Source organism: Python bivittatus, unplaced genomic scaffold (assembly GCF_059951505.1).
Source record: "Python bivittatus isolate LINGU-HERP-01145 unplaced genomic scaffold, Pbiv_v1 ctg000320_np1212, whole genome shotgun sequence".
NCBI classification, from domain to species: Eukaryota; Metazoa; Chordata; class Lepidosauria; order Squamata; family Pythonidae; genus Python; species Python bivittatus.
The window spans coordinates 13,391,396-13,410,057 of record NW_028277052.1 but is presented as its reverse complement, the minus strand read 5'-3'; the positions used below and the strand labels follow the sequence as shown (position 1 = coordinate 13,410,057).

General features: G+C 37.8%; 1 protein-coding gene across 6 annotated transcripts in view; it reads right to left on the bottom strand.

The window, feature by feature from the left end:
* Positions 1-18,662, bottom strand: part of UNC5D (unc-5 netrin receptor D) — a 417,169-nt gene that overhangs the window by 175,601 nt on the left and 222,906 nt on the right. For all 6 annotated transcript variants that reach the window (XR_015795854.1, XM_088139128.1, XM_088139129.1 and 3 more), the window contains exons 5-7: positions 15,559-15,739; positions 13,267-13,434; positions 8,913-9,077 (exon numbers count right to left, since the gene is read on the bottom strand). Coding sequence is in view for 5 of the 6 variants with exons in the window: in XM_088139128.1 (XP_087995254.1) it covers positions 8,913-9,077; positions 13,267-13,434; positions 15,559-15,739 (514 nt within the window). In the remaining variant the exon portion in view is untranslated. The remainder of the gene's footprint in view (positions 1-8,912; positions 9,078-13,266; positions 13,435-15,558; positions 15,740-18,662) is intronic.

The window sequence follows — 18,662 nt, the reverse complement described above, 5'->3', positions numbered from 1 at the left end:
ATGAGCTTAAGTAAAAGACAGCATTTGAATCTGCCCATGTCTCAAGCACATTTGGTCTATCTGATAGGATTTAACTACAAGCTTTTTGCTAAGTCTATTGGATACATCAAGTAGAAGCTCTCTGGACCCAAGGAAAATGAAGGTCACCCTGTACAATGCAACTTCAGTCAGGAAAAGAACAAAATGAAGTTCAGTGCAAAAAGGTGCTATGTCAACAGAATAGGTCCAACAGCCAATGGAAACACTGGATACTGTTGGGTCACACCCTCTTGGCTGGGATGTCCTCCTCTGAGATACACACAAGAGGCATAATCAGACAATCCTTTGTCAATAAATAGATCTAAACAGTTCTGGCAGACTATAGGCCAATATAGGGTCAAGGTCCAACCCAGGTTTCAAGACAATGGACTCAGTATCTTTAAGCCATGTTCAGATGATACTGTAGCAAGTATTGTCAAGCTTTACCACAAGTTAAATTCTCTGGGTAGTCCCAGGTAGGCTGACAAAGCAGTCTAGATCAGGCTGTATTGCAATATTTGAATGAGAACAAAATACAGCTTTGATCCCAGAAGGTCCTGGTTTCCATCTAAGCACATCTATAGACATTTAGGTGAGACTGGATTGCTGACCTATCAGAGAACTACAGCCTACTCAGGAGCTTATCCTGCCCAAGACACTCTTCTTAAGGTGTTTTTTGGGGGGGAGGGGGGTGTTTCTAGTAATTGAATACAAAAAATGAAACAAGCAAGACACTAAGTTTAAAAGAAAGAAAGAATAAAACTAAAGAAAACCAAAAAGAAAAAAGAAAGGAAAAAAAAAAGACACCCAAGGGTCATATACATGGATACATGTACATATCTAAAAAGTTCTACTTATACATTTCAATGAATGATACCCATATTCCATTATAATCAACCATAGCTCTTTTAGTTTGATAAGTAATTTGTTCGTAAATTGCTAAAAACATCCACTTTGTAGATCACTACGTAGCCAGGAACATATATTTATATTTCCAAAGCTGAAGAATAAGTCTTTTAGCTTAAGTAGGGCACAGAGAATTCATGGTCTTTTTTGAAATGTCAGTTTCTATAGAATAGAAATATAGTTCAAAAGAATATAATGTCTGAAAATATTAAATATGGGTAATAATGTATTCCCAAAATACAGTAGAACAGTTGTGTAACACTTCACAAACATATGTTTAAATGAAACAACAACATGATTTATTCAAGGCTTTTCTTTACAAATGCAAGGTAGTCTTTTAAGTCCAAAATATCCTTCTTTATTGAGTCTAATATAGTCTAAAATCTATTGGCGCTTTTAGTATTAAAGTTAATACCTCTTCCCATTGTCTAGACAAAATAGGAAGCTCCAATTCTTTATTCCATTCAGCCATTAAAGTTTGCATATCAAGCTGATTTATCAGAAACCAAACTTTATAAAGAGAAATTATATGAGGGTTGTGTGTCTCTGTGTAATAGGATTTAATAGTAGGAGTAGTAGCAGCAGCAACAGCTTAGCTGTTTCTAAGGCTGAAAATGCTACAGGTACATATTGAGGTGCCAATATATGTTTTAATTGTAAGTACTGCCACTTGAGCCATACTTAGTAAATAATATTTGTGGTTTAAAAATGATAGAAAATCATAATTTTCATCTACTAATAATCCAAAGTATTAATCCCAGCTTTTATCTACATTTTCAATATACAGTAATAGTTTTGTTTTAATTAATTCTGAGATCTGGATTACCCCAATATCAGTTTAGCCTGAGAAAAAGGTTTCAAATGTCATATCCTAGAATTTTGCATTAGTTGAAATTTATTATATTTTGGTCCTAATACAGTCCATCTAAATAAAGTTACAGAACTTTATGAATGAATGAATGAATGAATGAATGAATGAATGAATGAATTCATAAATGAATATTCTTGAGGGGCCCAAGAAGGAGAATTTTCATTAAGGAGAGTCATACAAAATTTGGTAGTACCCAATAGATATGCACCTTATATAATTCAAATTTGGGAAAACTCTTTTTTTCCCATAATATTTTCATTAGAATTTTACATAATTAAAAGCTAATACATAATTAGAAAAGATATACAAACCAAAGAGAGAGAGAGAGAGAGAGAGAAAGAAAAAAAGAGAAAGAAAGAAAGAGAAAAGGGAAAGGGAAAAGAAAGACATAAAAAGTGACTTCCCCCTCTCTCCAGACAAATATAAGCATTTACAGTAACTTAACACCTTCTCTGATGTTACAGAAAAAGAAACTCTTCTTCTCATTTCTCATAACTAAACAATAACCAAATTATTTTAAAAAATCATTGATTACTCTTACACAGCAAAAACTTTAAAAGTACCAGTAATAATAACCCATATGTTTTAAGCTTAAACTACTAAAGCTTAAACAACTCACAACTTTCTCTAAGTTATATATATATATAAGATATATATATCTCCACATAAGCACAAAGAATATCAATGATAACATATATGTTTTAAATTAGATTCAGTAGGTCCCTTTTATACACTAACCTCTAACTTTCTCTAACACATAGGAAATAAAAGATTCATCCCTATATAAAAAAAGATTTACACTGTCTTGCAGTCTTGGTCAGAAAAAAGATTCCAATAATAAAAACCCAAAATCAAAACTTATACAATTTAACCCTGGTCAAATAAGTCCACTTTGAATGCCATTTTTCTTTTTAAGAGGCTTGATCTTCAGTTGCTTCTTCAAATAAAGTTCCACATAGTGATTTCTTATCATTGTCTCCCTCTCTCTTTTCAGAAGCAAATTCAGAGATTGACTATTTCCCTTCTGTGGATCCAAAGTAAAATAACTCTTCAACTCGTTCTTCTGATTTGATATCCCTTTTAATTGTTAAAACATCAGCCAACAAAATTTGTATATCCATTACAACTTCTTTCTCCAAGTCACTTTTGTAATCAAACATCTTTAAGTCCATTTGCAGATCCACAACTTCTTTTTCCATATCTTCCATATCACCTTTATAATCTGGGATTTCTTTAAAGTGCATTTTAAACTCTTAATTCAAATCATCCTCAGCTTCTGTTTTATCCAGTAGAATCTTTTTCTTCTTCCATGACCTCTGTTAGATCCAATTTTAAAAATAAGTCTTGAACACATTGTTCCCAAACAGATTTAAATTTTTCTATAGTAAGACAATGTTCCTCCATTATGTTAGAATGTATCTTTTCCTTTAATTGCTCTCTGGTTCCCTCTAGTTGACCTTCAAAGACCAGTCTTCTCTTTTGTTTATTTTCAGAGCCAAAACTTTCCGACAATAGGTTTTCTTACAATTAAGTCCAGAATCACCTGCTATATTTTTATAAAATTTAAAACAGTCCGTTGGGGGGAAAAAATTCTTTCAAATCCATCTGGCCCCTTAACTGTCCCAGTCAGCATTCTTAACTCCCTTTCGCTGTTTCCAAAAGTTAAGGGAAAAACTATCTTTTAAAATATATCCTCAGAATTGAAGATTCCCACCAAGAAGGAAGGAAGGAAGGAAGGAAGGAAGGAAGGAAGGAAGGAAGGAAGGAAGGAAGGAAGGAAGGAAGGAAGGAAGGAAGGAAGGAAGGAAGGGGAAAAACTTTATTCCCTGTTTGGAAATATAATAGATGTTCCACTCTCTGTGTTTGTGTATGGAGGTAATACATTTATTTTAAAGTACTAACCTTGCCCAAAAGGGTAAAGTTTAAAGACTGCCATAATTCAAGATCCAAAGAGATCCCCTTTATATATTTTATTTATATTTAAAGTGGTTATATTTAAATTTATATTTAAAGTGGTTATATGTGAACCCTAAGGTTCACATAGGATAAGGAACCCAATATAATTAATATATTATTATAATTGGTTAATGAATTAATGAAAGGATTTTTACCTATTGCAATCAGTTCTGAATTGGACTTTTAGTTGAATATCCTGCTATTTTCCCAAATACATTTATCAAAAGTATGAAAGCTAGAATCATTGCATGAAAGATAGATATAAATAATAAAATATCACAAGCATAAAATACTAACCTTTAGTCTTAAGATTTATGCTATAAATTGCAAAAGTTATGACCTTGTCCAATTGTACAAATTGGGGATTCTCAAAGCAGAAAATTAGCATCCTTGCATAGTATCTTTATAAAGCAAAACAGTGCATGACTATTGACTTTTACTCTCATTTTCACTTTCACAGTTTAGTGTCTCTGCGTTCTAGGGGTCAACTGGGAGGTTGTGATGTTCTCCTAAACTTTAAACAACTAAATATGGAAAAAGGTCAGACAACCCACTTAACAACCTGGATCAGTGGACTTGGGAAGGCAAGGCTGTAATGAGAAATCTTATTCAACTATCCACCAAAAAGCTGAAAATAGTGCCATGAAGTTTGTATGTAGCACTACTGACCAATAGGCACTAGAGTGCAAATTTTCATACGATAGAAAAATCATTCCAAAAAGACATATATTTTTTTCTTTCCTTTTTTAGCAAACACAGAAAGGCAGGAAGGCACTAAAGATGCTTCCTACCTGTGGTCCCCTTTAATCTAAGACTGACATGGTAAAGGAATTCTGATGGACAAATGCTCAATATGAATCCACAATGTGAGAGACATATTTGCTTGAAAACAGCTGCTCCGGCTTTCAGTCAGCTTCAAGGAGGTAAATGTTTAGTGTTGCAAGGAATGTTGACAGGAAATGAATTACTTCTTGCCAGTTGGAATGGATTTGCCAAGGGTAAATTCCTAAAATGAGAGCAAGCCAACAGCAGCTGGAGATTACACTTGTTCATGTGCTGGGAGATCTTTCAAGAAAAATGAATGAATTAATGAATGAATGAACAAACGAATGAATGAATGAATGAATGAATGAACGAATGAACGAATGAACGAATGAACGAATGAATGAATGAACGTCAAAGAAAGTCTGCAGTCGCTCTTTCTTCCTCTTCACTGCAAGTTTTGGTTGCCAGAAGTTGACATTTGTTCTATAAAGAAGAGTTCTCAATTATGACAACGAAGGGGGAGAATCTAAACATGTAAAACGGTTGTACTTTTATCACTTGTTTTACATCGCAGTTACAGTGACAGTTTATAAATCAGCACTTTAGATCCTGGCTTATGTAGTAATGCAGCTGGTACAGTATAGTTGGTTCCAGACCACCAAAAAAATTACTTTTCTTATGTGGAAAGATTTTCTTTCTCTCTAGTGACAGTCTAAGAATTAATGTTGCAATTACAGGCTATGTAGTATAAGAAACATATTTCCTTGTACCACCTATAAGCCTGACATACACAAGAAGATTTTCTGTGCTCATAATAATGTAATTGTGTAGAACTTCTCCATACAAAATGTGGAAAGGGTTAACACATACTCCAAGGGAAAATATAAGTATAAGCCCTCATTCTTTCTTAGACTAGATATGTAGATAATTGGACTGGTGGTTACTGGGCACCCTAGCAAATCTAATTCAATTAATTCTGTACTCTTTTACTCTTATGCATTTGAACACATACAAGAATCACTGAATTTCCTTAACCTTTTAAGCACTTCAAGGGTCATCAATGGTAGGGTTGAAACAGACTTATTCATCCAGACAAACAAGGAAAGCCAAAATAGCACTGTACTAATCTGACATTTGGTTCATTCCTATTTCCACATTCCGTTTAGAATTGTGAGATTGGGTACATATAAAAACTACATATATGTCTTTGTACAATTCAATGTGTACTGAAGGGGAAAAATTCCCCATGACCCAATTTATGAGTGGAGACCACACATTTTGCTTGAGCCAAGTTTATTTGAACAGCACTGGGTTCAAACCACAAGGTTCTGCTCACTGAAGGAGGATACAACCTATCTTTACATAGCCATATAATAAATGCTGATCATAATGATGTCAATCATAACATGGGTTAGATTGTCTGTTTATAGTGAGATAAGTAGAAGGATAAAGTGGGGGTTGGCACTAGTCAGTTTTTTTAGTTAGTTACTTCTTAGTTTCCCTGTAAAAATACAAGTGCTGATGTAAGATAACTTGTGACACAATGTCTGCAAGTGCCTAGGCCAGCTATTAAGGAGGCTTACTTGAGTTCAGGGGCCTTTGTCGTTTGGAGGTCTTGGGTCAGGTATTTGTTTTACTCCTTCAGTACATGTTCTGCAAGTCATTTCCCCACATAAGTTAGTGCCACCTTTCCTAGCTACACACGCTTTCTTTTTTGAGAACCACACTGTGAAATTTCAAAAGATGGCTTAATGTCAACGTGCACATTTGTCCGAGAATTCAAAATCAGGCAAATGTCTCTGTATCACTTCAGACAATGATAGGAATAGGAGCAGCAACAATCTGTACCAAGGATCAGTATAGATCAAACAAAAACACCAAAATCCATCCAATACAATTAGTTCACAACTTAAAACCAGCCAGTGAGTCCAGTGTTTAGAGCCAGATCCAATACACCAACCGTATATCTTTCAAGGAATGCTCTAGTATGGTGCAGAGTTCACATGCATCCATAATGAATATAACAAATGCAATCAGAAAATTACCAATCTGAATGAGAGAAGAGTAAAATAACCACACTAACCCAGTAGTCTGATAAAAAGCCCATGAAGAGTCATCAAACTTTCATGGGGAAAACGGAAGGAGGCAACTCCAGGCAAAACCTGGAGCCGACAACCCTAGAACAGGAAACAGAAAGATTCTACCCAGAGGGATGTAAGCAAAACAGTGGGGAGAAATAAAGGCTGGCACATCCTCAGGGTGGGATGAGATGGGGATATAAGCATCAGTAGTTTGAACTAAGTTTTCGTCGGAATAGGGAGCCAGTGCAATGACACAAAGGGGGATTGTGATTAATCAGTGGGAAGAATGTGCTCTTCCTCTTATTAAAAATAAGATTTTTAGGAAGATATCCCTGGCTGTAGGAGCTGACCAATCCAGAGAAATTCACAACAGTGGGAATCTTAAAAGATGGTGGAAGCATTGATGAGGGATTTTTAAGCAGAAGATACCTTGGATGGTCTATCCATGAAGTCCCTCTCATCGACAAGGGTGCCATCTCAGTGGCCTTTGAGGTCTCTTCTAACACTCTGCTTCTGGTATACATACTAGCTAATGTGCAAAGTGCAGATAGCTACACAGAAATGCAAAGGATTACTGAAGACAGCCTACAGTGAAGAGTTCATTTCATGCCCAGCAGGACAATTAAGTAGAAACGGCATGACGGATTCACAGCCGCATTCCTCAATATATGTATATATTTCTTTATACATTGAAAGATGCGTAAAGAAACTGACCTTCTCTTACTGCAGGGGCAAATATCATGCTTATTTGTAAGATGTTTTAAAATAATTAATCTCTCCTGTCCGCTCGATCAAGAGCATTTCTAACAGTGAATAATACGGCATTGAGTGCGGTTACTGGATCCCTGAGCAAATAATCTGATTTTGCTTCTGATTAGGGGGGAAATTCAGGTACAATAAATCAACATCCACTTAAATACTAACTCTGAGAGTGCACTTGTTTAGAAATGTACATTGGGAACTAGAGATAACAGCACAACAAGCAAGTCCTGCTGAGTACAATAAGACTTAGCTAGACACACATATGCTAGTTGTCCCCAACTTGGAACCATCCAGATTCACTGAACTACAACATCCAAAACTCACAGCTAAAATGTCCAACATTTAAGACCAGTACTTTCCATCCTGGTGCTCTCCAGGTCTGAAGTATCCCAACTCTACCATCCCATGCTAACTTGGGATAATATGAGCAGAATGCAATTTTGCTTCATTTTCACCCCGCCAAAAGCAGAGGTAGATATGTATTCTCTCTCTATATATATATCTTTCTTTCTCTGTCTCTTTCTGTCTCTGCTCCTTCATAAGAAATATGCTGGGAGCTGCAGAACATGTTGATAGTGGATGAAGCCAAAGAAAGGAGAGTCATATCTAAAGCTAAACGTGGGTGGGGGCATTATATTTCTCAATCTTTCTGGCAATGCCCTTTAATTCACTTTATGAGTCCCTCTTTCTTCTCTCTCACTTTTTTTGCAGAACAGGCTGATGGGGAGTGAAGAGAGTGACTGAGGACTGATGAAATTAGGCCAAAAGGCTGCATGAAGCTCTAAGGCAATAAGATGGCAAATCTAATAAAAAAGAATAAGGCCTTGAACCAGGGGAAGGGATAGGGGAACGTTGATATTCATAACACAGGCATAAAAATATACAATTTATTTTTGTCATTCCGAAATTAAAAAAGGGTGTACAGCTTAATGTTCATCCAGCTATGGGCACGGAGCAGAAGGAAGCTGTCTCCCAGAACATGTGATCTTCCTTTGACATAAACTGTTTTTGTAGCAAAGAGTCACACTGGACTAGCCCAGTTAATACCAGATAAATTATTCACCCCTGGAGGAATACAGAATTTCCCTTCTAGCCAATGTATCTCTTCCTAGGAATTTCAAAGGAACTGAGCTCCAAGGAAAAGCTAGCAGGAAATGGAATAAATCAAAGCTGCAAACACATGCAATTTGTCAGCTCCTTGTGGAAAAAGTGGACCACACAATTCTCACCAGCCTCTAATGTCAATGATAACCTAGATATATGTGGCAAGATTTTTTTTAAGGATGGAAGAGGGTAAGAGAGGGAGGGAGATAGGTTTGGATGATTTGAGATAGAAGTAATTTGGTAGCCAAGGGATGAAATTAAACTGGGGGTACAATTAGTAGGCAATTGAAAAAGGCTATTTTAAGGGTTTTTATGAGTTCCCTACCTCCAAATAACAGGAATGTACTGCCAAATTTTGGCAATTGTGCAAAAAGGAATCAAAGATCACAAGTGGCCTGAGATCGTTCAGCCCTGATTTAATAGAAGGGTTTCCCAGATACATGAGTTACCTTGTATACAAAGGCCTTCAGTGCAGTTCTCGGATTCCTGGCTTGGGCCTTCACAGAATTTCCCACCATTCCGTGGAGGTGGAGAAGTGCATTCGCGGATCCTCATGTGCTCACACTCAGGGCTGCAGACTGACCATTCACTCCATGCTTCCCAGGCACCATCCACTAATTAGGAGAAAATGGATAAATTGGTAGCTTTCAGTACAAAACATTTGATCCAGAGATAGTTTGAATCATTGGCAGAAAATAGGTGAAATAGTGATTTTGTTCCCCCCCCCCTTCTTAAGCTGATCCAAGTGTCTTCTTACTGTATGTAGCTGTGTTTGCTTTCTTGCTCCTCCTAATCTGTGATATCCATACCTCTGCTCTTCAGCTTCTAACTGTTCAAATGTCTGTGTTCCCATGTTCCTCTCAGCCTTAAAACAGATATTTATACCTAATGTTGCACTATAACTAAAGCTAAATATCTCCAGTTGAATGGGCACTTCATTCTTTCCCCATCAACCCACACTTCCTCCTTCTACTGATCCTTCCCATATCTGTTATGTGCAGCATTTTCTAGCATTTTCCATGGAGCAGGAAACCGCACTTTTAGTAGTGTGCAAATGATGCATAGGCACAGGACTTCATAAAATGGAATTGGGCACAGGAAAACTGAGAACCATTTGAGTTTGTTCATTTTGATGATGGTGATGGTGGGGACTTAAAAAACATTCCAAGATAATTATGACACCTCCCTCCCTCCCTCCCTCCCTCCCTCCCTCCCTCCCCTCCCCTCCCCTCCCCTCCCCTCCCCTTCCCTTCCTGAAAATACCTAATATTCCTTCCTCTTCCTATTTTCCCCACAACAACAACCCTGTGAGGTGAGTTGGGCTGAGAGAGAGTGACTAGCCCAAAGTTACCCAGCTGGTTTTTCATGTTTAAGATGGGACTAGAACTCACCATCTCCTGGTTTCTAGGCCAACACCTTAACCACCACACCAAACTGGCTCTCTATTTTTCCCCCAAATGCTCCTGGCATAGCTTCATCTTGGAGTATCCTGCAAGGAAAACATGGCAGCCCCCATTGGCAGTTTTGGCTTCCTTTGGAGGAACTAACAAGTGTTGTTAAAAACCAAATTCATATAAAACAGAAACAGAAGTTTAGTAAAAAAAAAAAAAAAATGGAAGTGGAGGCATTCATTCTTTTACTCACACTTGAGAAGGAAGATGAGGGAAGGGGAGATATTAAACTCTAAAGGTTGTTGCTACTCATCCATGTCCACTTTTGGAGTGGACCATTTTTTTTTTTTTAATAGCCCAGTGCTGAAATGGTGATGCAATGACAAGACTTGAGGGGGTGGGTCAGCTAGCAAGCTCTTCTTTCTTTGTGGAATTGGAAGAGAATTTCAACTTGATATGTCAAACCTACATGAAGCTTAACATAAGAGTTTTCTGTTCCTTCCAAAAATTGAGGCTGCAACAAGTAGGTTCAATGCCCACATATGGCCTGAAGTCTGTTCATTTCTAATTTAAATCGCTGTTGGGCTCCCCAAGAGACAAGAATGAGCATAGCTAGAAACTGCATCTTTATTTTATTCCAAGGAAGGATAACTATAAAAGATAGCTGACAGTTATTGAGTGAGAGCAAGAGATAGTTCAGGATTTTCACCCAGTCTGATCTCAAATCCTTCATGTTCTCTTGCAGTGATGCTCTCTTAAAACAGAAGACTTGGATTTCTGCTTATCTCTAGCTCCCATGGTGCCCATTTTTTATGGGTACTTGATTTCATTTTCTGCATCCTTGCTCTCCCATTCAGATAAGTCCTCCATGTTAGACTGGAATCTTCTAGACACCAACGGAGCCCTAACAATTATACATGATAATCTGACCTGAGCTGTAGATTCACAACATTATATCCAATATGAGCTCTCCAAAATTACCGGATCATGATTCCTCTCACTCTAGCTACTGAGTATGCTTTCTGAGCTTGAAGACAAGTGTAGTCTAAAATACCAAGAGTAAATCAGGTTGTTCTAAACAGATATTGGGGACTTGGAAACTATGAAATGTTGGAATCCCTCCTTAGTTTACAGAAGAAAAGCAGACAAATAAACTTTTCCTGGAGCACTTGAGCCAAAGCTATATTTAAAGTTTTATCTTGAAATAAACCCCCCTTTTTTAACTTGTCAGAAACTAGTCAAAGCTAGAACTTTTTCCGTTGACGTGTAGTTTTTGTATGTGTAGGGAGGTTTACATCTCCTCTATCTGTCCAAAGTATAGTTTCACTGAAAGCTAGGTCTGCCAAAGAGGGTGAATCTAATCTTTCTTGAAATAAATAACTAGAAATGAAAATGTCTGAATGTGAATCTAAAGCTCAAAATTGCCCTAGAAGATTGCAAGTGCCAAATTTTTATCGTTTTACCAAAGAGAAGATGAAATAGCTTCTCTTCAGTTGTCACTCTTCCTGCTACTTCTGACTTTCTCAGATTCATTTGGGTGGCTTCATTTTGGTAAAAGAGAGGGAGAGAAAGATTGCCTGAAGCAAAATGAAAATAAGAAATGATCTCATAAAAAAAAAAATGCTGATTCATTTACAGCCTCAGCTGGAAACTTTGCAAAAACTTGCCTCAACACTCAGCAACTTTTACATACTTCCACATCTATGAGACACAGACAAAGTAGCCATTTTGAACAGAAAGTATAGACACTATTAAATGTGGTTATTTCAACTGAATAGTCATCCTGAAAAATTTCATTTTACACCAGTCTTAACTAGCACAAATTGCCATCCTTGCATTTAGTATAGCTTTTGGGGGGTGAACAGTGGTGATGATGATGATGATCATCATCATCATCCAATTTATTTTTTTTCCTGTTGGAGAAAAAATATGATATAGAAAGGAAGAAAGCATGCTTGGACATTTTCTTCTTTTCATTGTCAATATATATATATATATATATATATATATATATGTGTGTGTGTGTGTGTGTGTGTGTGTGTGTGTGTGTGTGTACATACATACACAATAATAACACTTTATTTCCTATTACATAATTTTCTATAATCCCTCAGAACTGCACAATTTTGGCTGGATTTTGGCTGGAGAAATTAACAACATCCTCTCCAGCTGAGATTTGAACATTTGGAAGAAATGGCATGCCAACATTTATTCTTCTTCTTCATTTTAATAGGAAATAAACTTATCTCGATTTCTGCTTTTCAAGCAGAAGGAAGATTTAGATGAAATTCTCATAAGTGGATTGTAGGATTTTAACACTAGCTTTAATTAGGAGATGGATGTGTGTCCTGTCTTTTAATAATTTCTCTAGAGATCTACTCCAGAGGTATGCATCTGCCCAAGATTTTGAGAAGGTGAAAAATATTAACCTTTCAATTAAATCCCAAGGAAGACATCATTAAGGGGATTCCTGACACAGGGTTTTTGCTAATCTGGAAGTATGGGCACCTAGGTTTAAGATGGAGATGGAGACAAGTATATCAGCTGAAATTTTTGCTGTCTTGACACACTCAAGTAAACATGAGAACATATAAAGAGATTGTAAAACAACATGAGAACAAGGTAGGAATCTAGAAGCCTCTTTGCCAAGGGATGACAGCCTCAGGAGGCTGGAAGACAGATTTTAGCACCATCTCTTGTGGTGGCAAAGGAGGAAGTGGAAAGAAAATCCAGAGGTTGGTGGTTATGAATGTTTATGAGATCCAACAATGGTTTGAGGCATATTGCCTGAACAGCTGCTTGAAGTGAAAGTAGTGTTGCTATGGAAATTTAAATTCCAACAAAATCTGGAGTTTGAGATAATCCTGACATGTGCCAGAAATATCAGAGCTAGCCTTGCAGGCCTCTTGTTCATGTCTAAGAGAAATTCAGGATCAATATGTTTATCAGATGCCTTACAAACATCACACTTTCCATCTTACAGTCTGTGCAAGCCTTGTCCAGCTCTGCTTGAAGTACCTGTGTTCAAATCATGCATAGTAAGAGAGGCAGTTCAGAATAGTGGAGGAGGAAATGCTTGTAGTAGAAAGTATAGTTCCAGTAAATTCCAGTTTAGACCTGTAGATATGAAGCACCCATGGTGTTCAATCAATGGTGTTCAAAGTGCTTTAGATAATAAAACCTATGGGGAATATGCAGAAGAGAAAAGGGAAAATACATGCATACACACACAAATATTCAGTGTACATAAAAATCAGCTGTGGAGAAAAACATAATCACAATTTGGCCCTCAAATTCTGTGATTCTGGAGAAACTGAGTGGTTGGAAAAAAAAAAAAGGATGGAGTTGAGTCCATGTGTCCATGTGGCCCACAGTCCACCCCACCCTGCAACAAAAATAATGTCTTGCTCACTGGGACACAATGATGTGCAGGTAATTTTCTGAACAGACATTCCTTCACAGAAAGCACCGCCATTGAGGGGAGCAGGGTTGGTACAGGTCCGGGATCTCTTTTGCCATCCTCTGCCACACTGGGCATTGCAGTTCGACCAAGCTGTCCAAGAAGACCAGCCTCCATTCACTAAGTAAGCACAAATATAGGACAGGAGGGAGCCAGAAAGATGGATAGTATATTAGCATTTTTAAAGAGCAGATCTTTGTTACACAACTTTCCATTTTCAATATTTTCTCTTTAAAAACAAACAAACATTGATGTGATAGTTATCTCAATTTCCATTTTACATGCTGGTATGCAAGTAATACTGAGATGCAATTACATACAGGACTTAGTGTCAATAAATGGATATGTTTATGTCAGGAAGTAAGGATGGCATAGGCTGGGCTTCTAGGAACTAAGGATGATGTAGGAAAGGATGGGCTTCTACCACTTTAATTATCTCCAAATACATTTCACTTTAGGGATAAACCATTAGGGGAAGGTGAAGGGAAGGGAAGGGAAGGGAAGGGAAGGGAAGGGAAGGGAAGGGAAGGGAAGGGAAGGGAAGGGAAGGAAAGGAAAGGAAAGGAAAGGAAAGGAAAGGAAAGGAAAGGAAAGGAAAGGAAAGGAAAGGAAAGGAAAGGAAAGGAAAGGAAAGGAAAGGAAAGGAAAGGAAAGGAAAGGAAAGGAAAGGAAAGGAAAGGGTTGAGACATCCTTCTATCTTAACCAATGAAATGTCATTTGGTACTTTAATAAGAAGAAAAGATGAAGCAAAGAAAGAAAGAAGCAGAAATCTTCCTTGCTGCATTTCAGGTCCAGCTGACTGAAAAAGCTGTGTAAGGTCATCTGTTATTCTATGTCTTAAGTTTGATTAACAGGCTGTACTGTTATATAGACAGGTATCATTAGTATACATTAGACTTTGGATCTCAAGATATTGCTGAACTGCAACACCCAGCATCACTTACCTTGGCTACATCTAGTGGAAGTTGAGGTTCAGCAAGTTATAGACAGCTTTAGGCTTTTCCCTCTTCAGTATAACTGATTCTTGAGTTTACTATCTAAGAAAAAGGTGGGGAACTTACAGCCTTCTAAATATGGTTGAATTCCAACTTGCATTAGCCTCTGTCATCATACAATGCAAGGGTTGGAAGAGACTTTGGAGATCACCTAGTCCAACTGCCTACCCAGTGCTGGAATCCTCTATCTCAGAATCCTTGACAGGTAGCTATCCACCCTCTGTTCAAACACCTTGAAAGATGTTCACCACCTCCCTAGGAAGTCTTTCCATTGTTGAACATGCAACGCAGGACTTTTTTTTTCCCTAATGTTGAACTGGAATCTACTTTCCTGAAGCATAAACCCACTGTTTCTTGTCCTACCTTCTGGAATAACTCTGAACAATTCTACCTCATCTTTTACACGACAGCCTTTGAATATTTGAAGCTTGTTCCACATATTTCTCAATCTGCTTAACTTCTTTGCATTTCATAATGGATGTAGAAGAAAAATGATGATGGACAAATGGATCCAGAAAGGGTATAGTAGGTAGTAAGATAAACAAATGAAGAAAGGAGGAAGAAATGAAAAGAGGAAGACATGGTGGCTTCCAATACAGCATGGGAGAGAAGATCATTTATGAAATATATTAATTTCCCTGTGAAAATCTGATTAGAGAAGGACAAATGTTGATACTCCAGATGCTGTGGAACCTCAGTTACAACAGCCCTAGAAATCAGAACATTGGTGAGGTTGCTAGGCACTGAAGTTCAGCAACATCTGAAGAAACATATCTTGCCCAACCCAGCTCTACATTAATGTAATTCTTCCCCCCTTCTATTCACTAATGAGCAATTGCTGATGACTTTGTACCTCTGATACCCACCCATTCTCAGCAAAATATACATAGAATTTATATAGCCACAACTTTCTTGCTCTCGACCCTCTTTTTGAAATCAAGGATCTTAATCCCTGACTGAACAGAGGAGTGTTAATAAGTTATTGATTAAAAATAATAATAAAATTAAACTTTGTAAGCTCTGATGCACACATGGTTGATGAACAGTTAGAAGTCAGGAAAGGCAACAACAGCATGATCTGTCTCCCTGTCACTGTTAGGAGACCAGAAGGAGGGCCACATTTGTTTCAGTGCTGTATTAAACTTACTGATGCTTAAAAGAAATGGATGAATGGATTCATTAACTGTATTGATCAAACAAGAGGGATACTCATAGTTCAAGAAGATACAGCATGTCACACCTACTGACCATACACCACAACTGTGGCTGAGAGACTTCTTCTTTTGGCAACAATGTTGGCTGCCATGCAGGTGTAGTTCCCTGAATCAGACAGGCGGGCTTGACGGATAATTAGGTTATGATCTGCTCGGGTATCAATATTTTCATCTTGTTCAGCATTGACCGGTTCCTCATTCTTAAGCCATTCCACCTTAAGAGAAAGCAAGTGGAGAAAAACAATTCATGAACTATTAACATTTATATCCCAACCTGGTTACTATTTGAAATGAATCACATCAAATTAAATGACTGGTACTATTCCTGCCATCCCTTAATGCTATCCATGTTGACTGAGCATGATGGGAATCAAAAAGACTTGGATGGCATCAGATGGTCCTCCCCCAATTATCCGCTGCTTGATAAAGTAGGATGACAATAAATTCAGGTGAGGTAAAGGAAGGAATTGTTTATACTATGGAATCCCTCTTTACTCATTTAGTTCATTCAGAGAGGGTCAAATTGGGCACAGAATGGTGAAGAAAACTGAAGGGGAATTTGCTGTGCATTTCCTTAAACATCCATATAGCAGTATATGTAAACACAGACACTAATAAAATAGAGTGTTGGAGAAAGGGAGGGGAAAGGTGGTAAAGCAAGAATGCAGAGCTTCATTCTGATCTGAGGCTTCAGATTAGGAGAAACATAGTAAGTAAGTAGGAGATCTCCAGAGAAGAGGAATAAAACCTGGAGGGCGAATGGAAAAAAGGAAGTAGGACGAGGGGGGGGGGGGAGTCACAATGCAGGGCCCCATTCTCCTCCCCAGCTGAGTCATCACATCAAGACTCTTTAGAAATAAGAGAGATACAATTATAAAGCAATGACATTACCGAGGGAAATGGCTGAAAATGTCATAAGGAAGCTTTCTATGCAACAAAACCAAAGCACAGAACCTTAGGAGCTGGGAAAAGCGATTCCCAAATATCTTTTTGTCTTCTTTCCTTTCCTTTTCGAAGCAAAGGAGAAGCATGCTAGGTTCAGTTGTTTCCATCTCTCATCCCTTGGGAAAGAGTTGTAATGGGAAATCCCTCCCGACATTTCTCCCATGGCCTAAAACAATCCTGAGATTCCTATGATTTTTTTTTTTTTTTTAAGGAGTCCCAAGCTGTGAATCTTAAAGATATCTGCCTCCCCAGCAAACTGTGAGCAAAAGATTGTTCCCCTCTGGAGAGCTGACACAAATCTGCTTAAGCTAAACCACACCAAAGTAATTGGTACTGCAGAGCAGGTAAATTAATTGCAGAAACTATACCCTCCATCAAAACATTAAAAAAAAAAAAAAGGGTAGCATCTACACTTTTGCGACAGGTATTTCAGATCTATGGGAATTAGCCAGTGACAGTTAAGTCACAATTTATTTCCAGGTCTCAAGCTAAGGCAGATAACCTCAGGTAAGAGCCCAGAGACATGTAGGCAATCAGTGTATGCGTCTGCAGGCTACAGGCATTCATTAGCAGACCGTTCTGGGCAGATGGCTGGCAATTTGTAGATTTTCTAGTTTATAAACAAATCTGCAGCCGACCACGATCACAGCCAATTAGAATCCATGCCAAGCAGCAGACTCTCTCTTTTTTTTTCTTTTCCCCAGCACCGTTCATCATGTTGGTTAGCTAGGGACAGAAAAAGCAAAATCAGGCTTCTGCTGAGAGTATATGACAGAAAGATGAGGCTAGTGAGGAGTAGTGGAAAAGAAACCCAGAAACATGGGATTTGTGACAAGGAGACTGTTTGACATCATAGTTGTGTGTGAATGCATACGGACTAATAAGTTGTCTTGGCATGTCGTCGTTCAAAAAAATAAGTTCCTTAATTTTAGCTTAAAACAGAAGTGGGTGACCTGTGGCCCATAATCTGAGTGGTCCCTGAAGCTCTAAAGATCACTCCACCAATATTTCTTGGCAAAGCAATGATTTGGCAAACTTTCAAGCTTTTTAATAAAGATGATTTAATCCACAAGAGGCTTAACACACCCTTAATATTTAATAATCCCAAACCCTAAATGGGGGAAGATAGTCCATGTGTTCCAGTGCCATCATTTATTTTTTTGTTCTGTCCTCTGATGCATTAGGCTGCTTGGAGAAGGGGGGGGGCAGCTTTTGGGTGCAAAAATATTGCTGGTTGCAGTTATCATGCAAACAATATCTTATTTTCCCACTTCCCATATACATTGTCTTTCCTATTCTTTCAACTACTTCCTCCTCCTTTTTATTTTCACTATCTCTGGAAGGAATCTAAGGGTAGTTTAAGATAGGCAAAGATTGTGCCTTCCTTTACTGACACCAAAAGAGCTATGAGATCTTTCTATTTTACCTGTACAGGATCTGAAGTGTAAGTTAAGAACTACTGAGCATAGGAAGTTAAGACTCACATACCCATAAATGAGGAGGATGTTCCTGGATATTTTGGAGGCATTTCAGACAGACCTGTGCCTGGGATGAAAGGCCTCAGTTTGGAGGTAACAAGAAAGCCACAAGTTGGAATGTTCCTCCAGGATAAATCTCCTGTCCCTAAGGACAGGAGATATGTGTATTACTAATATATGGAGGGGTGTTTATGTGTGAGTGAGAGAGGATGAGGAAGAAATTGGCAGTATTTCTACATATAATAATGGCTGCCTTTCTTTATGACAGCATACCACTTTTAGCTTAGATCTAAAATCTAATATAAAGACCTGTGAGCTTGACCATTCTAATTTTCAGCTCATGAATTCCCTAGGGTGCCTTTCAGCAAATTTGCAAAGCATCTGTCTCCATGTTAAGTTCATTATTCATAAGAACTATCAAACTATGGGGTCTCCAGGGTCATGCATGCACACTTTCTGAAAAGCAAAGCAAAGTGGGGTATTTTTCTAAAAGATCTTGGTTTGGCAGAGCCAAAATCTCTTCACCTGAACCTGGAAGGATATACTGTATAGGGATGATGTTCCAGTAAGGAATGGTAATTTTTTAGGAATGGAATTCAAGGGACACTCTTGAGATACTCATATGTTCACCCTCTGAAGTCTATGGGTCACTGTACAAAGCCTTTAAAATTATGCTCATTTATCTTCATAATAATCTGGATAATAAAAATTATGA